Genomic DNA, 9,264 nt, shown 5'->3' on the forward strand with positions numbered 1-9,264 from the left:
ACCTGGACCAGGAAGTCATCCTCAACAGGCGCCAGGAATCTCCTGGCAGGATTGTCTGCCACCTGCCGTGCCGCTATCCCAGCAGATATACTTCCGGGTGGTTGAAATCCCCCATCAGGACAAGAGCCTGCAAGCTTGACGCTTCTGGCAGCTGAAGCAAGAAGGCCTCGTCAACAGGCTCACCCTGATCGGGTGGCCTGTTGTAGACCCCGACCACTAGCTGTCCTTTACCGGACCGTTCCTTGGTTTGAACCCATTTCTGTCCCGTCCCGACCCCGCTCCGCCCCCCTCCCCCCCCCCGCAGCTTTCCTGTAGGCCCCCTTCAGGTACTGGAAGGCCACCGTCAGTCTCCTCGGGGCCTTCTCTTGTCCAGGCTGAAGAGCCCCAGCTCACTCAGCCTGTCCTTGCAGGGGAGGGGCTCCTGCAGTCTGCACTAAAAAGCATCCAGGTGTCTTTTGAATATCTCCAGAAAAGGAGAGTCCACAGCCTCTCTGGACAGCTTGTCCCAGTGTTGGGTCACCCTCACAGGAAAGAAGTTCTTTTTTTCACGTTCCTCTGGAAGAGTTAGTGCCTAACGCCCCTTGGTGCTGTTGCTGGGCAGCAGGGAATAAAGTCTGGCCTCATCCTCTTGACAGCCACCCTTTCAGTACTGATAAGCATTGAGAAGGTGCCCTCCAGGCTAAACAGCAGTAGGTGTATCAGCCTTTCCTGCCGAGGAAGATGCTCCTCCAGGCCCCTCATCGTCTTTGTAGTCCACTGCTGGACTCTCCAGCAGTTCCCTGTCTTTCTTGAGCTGTGGAGCCCAGAACTGGACACAGGACTCCAGATGTGGCCGCACCGGGGCAGAGTAGAGGGAGAGGAGAACGTCTTTTGCCCGGCTGGCCACGCTCTTTGGAATGCACCTCGGGCTGCCATTGGTCTTCTTGGCCACAAGGGCACTCTGATGGCTCCCGACCACCCCACTGGCCACCAGGGAACCCACGTCCCTCTCCAGAGAGCTCCTCTCCAGCAGGTCAGCTCCTAACTCTACAGAAGCGTGCGCCTATTCCTCCCCAGGTGTAGGGCCCTGCACTCAGCCTTGCTGAACCTCGGCAAGTTCCTCTGCGCCCAATTCTCCAGGCTGTCCACGAGCTGCCGAGCAGCCTTTGCACAGCCACTGGGAAGGTGCTGAGGAGGAGAAAACCCTATGATCCCAGCGCCCAGTTCTGCCCACCTCAGGATAGACAAACGGAGAAGGAGGAGCTGACACAGAAATGTGTGTGGGATGGTTGGGTTTATTGTGTTGGATAGCTTGGACTAGAGCCAGCACATGGTGCTGGCACACGGCTGTTGCAGGCTAATGGGGCAGAAGTGTGGATGTGGGCTCCCATGTTGGATCCAGGAGTGACTTCATGCCCGGAGTAGCCCGTGCTGTTGGAACTGCTTCCGTGTTATCTATTTTTGGTCTGACTGTGGGGAGTGGGAGGCGGATGTTGGATCGATGGTGGACCCAGGAGTGACTTCATGCCTGGAGAGCTGCCACTGTTGGAACAGCTTTCATGCCACCTTTTGGGGGGCTGGCTGGGGGGGGGTGGATGCTTGCTGGCTTTGATGTTGGATGCGGGAGGTCTTCATGCCCTGGATAGCCCTCGCTGTTGGAACTGCATCCATCTCATCATTTTTCGGGCTGACTTGGCGGGGTGGGATGTTGGCTTGCATGTTAGACCCAGGAGGTCTTCATGCCTGGGATAGCCCCCACTGTTGGAACTGGCTCCCGCAGCCTCCTCAGTGCCGGCTGTGGACATGTGGCACTCGACGTGCCACTGAGGAACGGCTTTGCATGCGGGCCTCCCCTGGCTGCCTGGGCCATTCCCTGCTGTCTGGACGCAGGGAAGCCCTCAAGGTCCTCCGTGTCGCCGGTCTGCTGGTGCTGCGAGTTCTCTTCTGAGCAGCTGGAGATGGTGTTCGCCTGCTGCGCTGAGGTCTTCTGGTCCGGCTCTGGGAAGGTGGGGCCCGACCTTGCAGCGGGGAGCGGCTCCGTGTCCGGCTTGTTCCCCGCTGCCTGGGACGCCTCCTGCGCGCAGCCGCTGTGGCTGCTCTGGAGGATCCCAAAGTGCCCTGTGCGGTGGATGGGCGGGAGCTGCTTCCAGTGCCGGGGGTGGGTGTATGGCTGCTCCCACAGGGTGCTTGGCACTGCTCAGGTGCGTCCTGATGGTCAGGAAAAGCTGAGCAGGTTGTCCCTTGTTCTGTGCCCTGCACACTGGTCTGGCAGCTGAGCTCCAGCAGCTGGGAAGTGTGGGATGGCCCCGACGCTGGCTGGATGGTGGGGCCGGAGCAGCTGTCCTCGGGCTCCTGGGGGCTGTGGGATGGCTCCAGGCCCTGCTGGCTGGCAGCGCTGAGGGCCGCGAGCTGCGCAATGGTGCTGGAGGCTGTAAGGGGAGGCGGGAAGGTCAGCAGGAGGAACCTGTAGCCCCGGGTAGGGACAGGCTGCCATCCCTCCTAGGGCAGAGAGAGACTTTGAAAGCTGCCGCGAGCGCTTGCTGCCAGGTCTTGGCTGACCCCAGCCCGGTGCCACGCGACTCATCGCCTCTTACCGGTACCCAGGCCAGCACATCTGTCGCAGTCCCACTTGTTCGTTCTGATGCTCGAGTAGGAGCATTCTCGGTGGGTGCTCTGCGCTCCACAGGAGCTGCACGGGATCAGCTGCCAGGGCCTGGGGAAGCAAAGGGGTTGTGGCCGTGAGGACCAAGCGAGCCAAGGCAGGGAGCGCCCGGCACATCTCTGGTGCTCAGTCCCTTGACCTCCCAGCCTGTGCTGAGGCTGAGATCCCCCACGGAGCGCCAGAGAGCTGCTGCGGTAACTCACCCCTCTTCTTCTGCCTGATCCCTGCCTCCAGCGCAAAAGCAGATGACGGCGTCGCAGTGCCCGTGCCTCTGCAAAACCACTGCGGATGCACGATTGTCCTCCCGCTCTGGTGTTCTACAAGAGAAGGGAGGGAAAGTGATGAGCCCCCGGTGTCCCCGGGATGAGATCCAAGGTTATCCCGTCTCATCCACCCCACCCCCATTTCCAGCTTCTCCATGAAGCTGAGGCACGTGCTCCTGTGACAGCCAAGGGCCAGGCCTGCCCAGACACTCCCTGGGCAGGCCAGCGCTTGCGCCTTCTCATCTGCCTGGTTTAGCAGAAGGACACCAACCTGTCAGGGATTCGGATCCCTAGGATGGACATTTCAATACAGAACAGAGTGTTGTCTTGGCAGGCAGGGCACCGGAAGCACGCAATGCCTTCATTCAAGGCCTGTTGCTGCACGAGAAGCACAAGCAGCGTGAGCGTGTGCAGTGCCTGGTGCTGCTGAGCACCAAGCGTGCCTGCAGGGTGAGGGGAGGGCTCCTACCTGGACGCAGGCCCGGTGGAACCAGGCATGTTTGCACACTGGGCACACCAGGGTGTGGTAGGATGCAACGTTCCCCACGGTCTGCCGGCACAAGACGCAGGTGGTGCCTCTTGCTGGAGCTGTCACTGCGGTCTGTCGAGGGCGATGCTCCCAGCAGAAGGACCTGGGGGAAGGTGGAAGGGATAGGCATGGTGAGAAGTGATGGGTGGAGGGCAGTGGACCAAGAGGGAAGCCCCAGGCCCTGGCCCTGGCCCTGGCCCTGGCTCTGGCTCTGGCTCTGGCTCGGCTCTGGCTCTGGCTCTGGCAGGCTGCTGGGAGGTAACCTTCTGGGTTCCTCCCTGTCTTGGCTGCTGCTGACAGCCCTTACCTTTGCCAACCAAAGAACTGGGTGACGCATTGTCCATCCTTGGCACAGGGCAGATGAAAGCTCCGCTCACAGCCGCTCTCTGCACATGTGATGGCAGCCCCCCCTCTCACCGCAAACACAGCATTGCTGGAAAGAGCAGAACAGTCCCATCAGCAGCAGGCTCAGGGCCTCCATTTCCGGCCCCACACCTCTGGGCAGGGCGCAGGTGTGGCACTGCTGGGTCACACTCTACAAAGCTGCCTGGTGGACAGGGCACATCTGCAATGGCAGGACTTTGTCCTGGAGGTGGTTGGCAGGGCTGCGATTGCTTCCTCTGTGCCCAGGCTAAGCTGGTATGAGCCTCTCGGGGCACAAATCAGCCTGCTCCGCTCACGTCCTCACCTTCTGGTTTGCCTGCTTGACTTGCATGTGAGGGCAGCTGAGTCAATGCCCACAGTTCCCTCCTGTGTGGAGCTTTCATCAAAAGAGATGTTGGCAAAAGCTGAAGGAGAGAAAAGAGCAGCATCTCATGAGGACAGGAAGGAGGGAAGCATCTCGGCAGGAAGCGGTCAGGATCGCTTGAGGGAACTCACCAAGCAGAACTCGTGGACCCAAAACCAAATCTGGTCAAATGTGCGGCCAAAGATGTTTCGGTCAACATCTCCCCGGCCACACAGCACGCACGCTGCAGAGGGAGAGAGCAAATGTGAGCAGCGGTGAGCAGCTGGCGGGGCCAGGTGTCCCTGGGGGCTGTCCCCAGGGTCCTGCTCTGTGCCTGCCATGCTGGCTGGAGGCGGTGGAGGGGAAGGGGCCACGGCAGGCCCAAGGCAGCCGCAGCCCAAGCTGGGCCCCCTTGCCAAGGAGCAGAGGGGCCCAGCCCCCTGCCTGCCTGGGAAGCTCCTGCCTGCCCCTTCCTCCCCTCTCGGCTCTCAGCCGCAGGCAGAGCCCCAGCACCCCTCTGCCCAGCATCGGGACCTGTGCACAGGGACGCAGTGCTCTCACCTGGCTCCTGAGAGTCAGACAACTTCCGCTTCCTAGCATACATCATTTGCGTCGACGGTGAGCACTGCAAGAGACCCTGCTCTCTCCACGCCTCACCAGGCCGCACTGACGCTTGCGCTGAGCCCGCCAGCCTGTGCTCTACTCAAGCTTCACGCGTCACAATGGCTGCACTCTGACACCCACTGTGACATCACGCTCACCGCCTCATGGTGGCTGTGGGCGTGGGCCCTTGGCTCCCAAGCAAGACCTCCACACCTTCTCTGGGCAACCTTTTGAAAGAATTTCCTCCCAACGTGCTATGTCGATTGCCCTTCTTTTTGTCAGAACTCTGGCCACGATCATTTCAGACGATGCTAACTCACACTACATACCACTCGAGAAAGAACCAAGTTTCCATTAAAAAAACAAACAAACAAACAAACAAAAAAGCAAGCACGATAAAGGCTGATGTTTTCTATTTCTCTTCAAACGCTTTATCCAGCACAGCTAATTCCCTCGATTGCTCAACACCTTTCTCCCGGTTGTCCACCTGCCTGGGTAACTTACCTGATCTCCCTTGGAAGGATACCTCTCTTGTGGCTGACAAGGATCACCTCCAGAAGGCGAAAAGGGCCAGCCTGGCGTCCCGCAGGACACCCAGGTCCTTCTGTGCAGAGCTCTTCTCCAGCAGGTCAGCCCGTTGCCGGGACTAGCCTGTGTGGTTATTCCCCCCGCAGGTGTACCGCCCTGCACTCGCACCTTGTAAAACCCCACCAGGTTCCTCTCTGTCCAGCTCTCACTGTGGCTAACTGTCTCTAAATCACAGCTCTGCTTTCTGGGGTGTCCACCTCTTCCAGACACAGGCCGGGGGCACACTTTGTTCCTTCATCCAGGTCCTTGGTGAGGACGTGAATGTCCTCCCAGACTTGCAGGGCAGGTTCTGAAGAACCAACCGCATCCAAGCTGTGCAAGTTCACGTCTCTGGAAAATACAGCGGAGCACTGTTTCATTTTTCACTGAGTCACAGAACGGTTTGGGTTGGAAGGGACCTTTCAGATCACCTAGTTCCAAGCCCCCTGCTATAGACCGGGACACCTCCCCCCGGACCGGGGCTGCTCAAAGCCCCATCCAGCCTGGCCTTGAATGCTTCCAGGGACGGGGCATCCACAACCTCCTTGGGCAGCCTGTTTCCAGCGCGTCACCACCCTCCGAGTGAAAAGCTTCCTCCTCATATCTAAACCTAAACCTCCCCTATCTTAGTTTAAAACCATTCCCCCTTGTCCTATCACTACCCACCCATGTGAAACAGCCGTTCCCCCTCCGTCACTTCAAGTACTGGAAGGCCACAATGAGGTCTCACAGAGCCTTCCCTTCTCCAAGCTAAACAAGCCCAGTTCACTCAGTATTTCTTCGAAGGAGAGGTGCTCCAGCCCTCTGATCATCACCTCCCTCTCCCTGCTAGCAACCCCTCGTTTAATGATGCCCAGGATACAGCTGGCCTCTGGGCGGCAAGCACACTCTGCTGCCTCATGAGCAGCTTCTCGTACACCAGGACCCCCACGTCCTTCTACGCAGGCCTGCTCTCAAGGGGTTCTTCCCCCAGTCAGTGTAAGTACCTGGGATTGCCCCCCCCCCTCTAGCTACAACACCTTGCACATGGCCTTGTTGAACCTCGTTATGTTCACCATGGGCCCACTTCTGCGGCCTTGTCCAGGTCCCTCTGGATGCCTTCCCCTTCCCTCCAGTGCATCCACTGCACCGCTCAGCTTGGTGTCGTCTGCAATCATGGTGAGAGGGCACTCGATGCCGTCACCTATGTCCTTGACAAAGGTGTTGAAGAGCACCGATGCCAAGGCGGAGCCCTGGGGACACCACTCGTGACCGGCCTCCACCCACACGTAGAACCGTTGATCACAACCCTTTGGCTGCGATCAGCCAACCCCTCTGTAATCCATCAAACGGTCCACCCTTCAAACGCACACCTCTCCAATTTAGAGAGAAGGATGTGGTGAGGGACCATGTCAAAGGCTTTGCAGAAGGCCAGGGAGATGACATCCGTCTCCCTTCCCCCGTCCACCCACCCGTGCCACCACTCCATCACAGAGGGCCGCCAGATTGATTGGTCAGGCAAGATCTGCCCTTGGTGAAGCCATGCTGGCTGTCTCGGATCACCTCTTGGTCTCGTATGTGCCTGGACATGGTAAGCACGAGGGTCTGCTTTTTGCCAGGCCTGCATTCCTCAGGGTCACAGACTCCTGCACGGCATGATCACTACAGCCCAGGCTGCCTCCCAGCTTAACTTCTCTCATGCTCTCCACGGCATTGGCGAGCACCGGCTCTGGTAAGGCTTCACCTCGGCTCGGTCCATCTAAAACCTGGACCAGGAAGTCATCCTCAACAGGCGCCAGGAATCTCCTGGCAGGATTGTCTGCCACCTGCCGTGCCGCCTATCCCAGCAGATATACTTCCGGGTGGTTGAAATCCCCCATCAGGACAAGAGCCTGCAAGCTTGACGCTTCTGGCAGCTGAAGCAAGAAGGCCTCGTCAACAGGCTCACCCTGATCGGGTGGCCTGTTGTAGACCCCGACCACTAGCTGTCCTTTACCGGACCGTTCCTTGGTTTGAACCCATTTCTGTCCCGTCCCGACCCCGCTCCGCCCCCCTCCCCCCCCCCGCAGCTTTCCTGTAGGCCCCCTTCAGGTACTGGAAGGCCACCGTCAGTCTCCTCGGGGCCTTCTCTTGTCCAGGCTGAAGAGCCCCAGCTCACTCAGCCTGTCCTTGCAGGGGAGGGGCTCTGCAGTCTGCACTAAAAAGCATCCAGTTGTCTTTTGAATATCTCCAGAAAAGGAGAGTCCACAGCCTCTCTGGACAGCTTGTCCCAGTGTTGGGTCACCCTCACAGGAAAGAAGTTCTTTTCTTCACGTTCCTCTGGAAGAGTTAGTGCCGAACGCCCCTTGGTGCTGTTGCTGGGCAGCAGGGAATAAAGTTCTGGCCTCATCCTCTGACAGCCACCCTTTCAGTACTGATAAGCATTGAGAAGGTGCCCTCCAGGCTAAACAGCAGTAGGGTGTATCAGCCTTTCCTGCCGAGGAAGATGCTCCTCCAGGCCCCTCATCGTCTTTGTAGTCCACTGCTGGACTCTCCGGCAGTTCCCTGTCTTTCTGAGCTGTGGAGCCCAGAACTGGACACAGGACTCCAGATTGTGGCCGCACCGGGGGCAGAGTAGAGGGAGAGGAGAACGTCTTTTGCCCGGCTGGCCACGCTCTTTGGAATGCACCTCGGGCTGCCATTGGTCTTCTTGGCCACAAGGGCACTCTGATGGCTCCCGACAACCCCAACTGGCCACCAGGGAACCCACGTCCCTCTCCAGAGAGCTCCTCCCCAGCAGGTCAGCTCCTAACTCTACAGAAGCGTGCGCCTATTCCTCCCCAGGTGTAGGGCCCTGCACTCAGCCTTGCTTGAACCTCGGCAAGTTCCTCTGCGCCAATTCTCCAGTGCTGTCCACGAGCTGCCGAGCAGCCTTTGCACCAGCCACTGGGAAGGTGCTGAGGAGGAGAAAAACCCTGTGATCCCAGCGCCCAGTTCTGCCACCTCAGGATAGACACGGAGAAGGAGGAGGAGCTGACACAGAAATGTGTGTGGGATGGTTTGGTTTATTGTATTGGATAGCTGGGACTAGAGCCAGCACATGGTGCTGGCACACGGCTGTTGCAGGCTAATGGGGCAGAAGTGTGGATGTGGGCTCCCATGTTGGATCCAGGAGTGACTTCATGCCCGGAGTAGCCCGTGCTGTTGGAACTGCTTCCGTGTTATCTATTTTTGGTCTGACTGTGGGGAGTGGGAGCGGATGTTGGATCGATGGTGGACCCAGGAGTGACTTCATGCCTGGAGAGCCTGCCACTGTTGGAACAGCTTTCATGCCACCTTTTGGGGGGCTGGCTGGGGGGGGTGGATGCTTGCTGGCTTTGATGTTGGATGCGGGAGGTCTTCATGCCCTGGATAGCCTCGCTGTTGGAACTGCTTCCATCTCATCATTTTTTCGGGCTGACTTGGCGGGGTGGGATGTGGCTTGCATGTTCGACCCAGGAGGTCTTCATGCCTGGGGCAGCCCCCACTGTTGGAACTGGCTCCCGCAGCCTCCTCAGTGCGTGCCGGCTGTGGACATGTGGCACTCGACGTGCCACTGAGGAATGGCTTTGCATGCGGGCCTCCCCTGGCTGCCTGGGCCATTCCCTGCTGTCTGGACGCAGGGAAGCCTCAAGGTCCTCCGTGTCGCCGGTCTGCTGGTGCTGCGAGTTCTCTTCTGAGCAGCTGGAGATGGTGTTCGCCTGCTGCGCCCTGAGGTCTTCTGGTCCGGCTCTGGGAAGGTTGGGGCCCGACCTTGCAGCGGGGGAGCGGCTCCGTGTCCGGCTTGTTCCTCCTCTGCCCTGGGACGCCTCCTGCGCGGCAGCCCCGCTGTTGCTGCTCTGGAGGAGTCCCAAAGTTCCCTGGCGGTGGATGGGCGGGGGAGCTGCTTCCAGTGCTGGGGGTGGTGTGTATGGCTGCTCCCACAGCGTGCTTGGCA

At 59.3% G+C, this 9,264-nt stretch overlaps 1 protein-coding gene across 1 annotated transcript; it reads right to left on the reverse strand.

Moving 5' to 3' along the window:
• Positions 1-586: 586 nt before the first annotated feature.
• On the reverse strand, positions 587-4,148 carry LOC121110531 (PHD finger protein 7-like). The gene is made up of 7 exons (XM_040669305.1): positions 4,114-4,148; positions 3,741-3,866; positions 3,374-3,536; positions 3,176-3,282; positions 2,845-2,958; positions 2,574-2,692; positions 587-2,408 (listed from the first exon to the last, which is right to left on the reverse strand). Exons 1-7 carry the CDS (start codon positions 4,146-4,148, stop codon positions 1,765-1,767), a joined length of 1,308 nt encoding a protein of 435 aa, XP_040525239.1. The 3' UTR covers positions 587-1,764.
• Between the last annotated feature and the right edge of the window lie 5,116 nt (positions 4,149-9,264).

The sequence above is a fragment of the Gallus gallus genome, chromosome 1 (genome assembly GCF_016699485.2).
Source record: "Gallus gallus isolate bGalGal1 chromosome 1, bGalGal1.mat.broiler.GRCg7b, whole genome shotgun sequence".
Taxonomy (NCBI): Eukaryota; Metazoa; Chordata; class Aves; order Galliformes; family Phasianidae; genus Gallus; species Gallus gallus.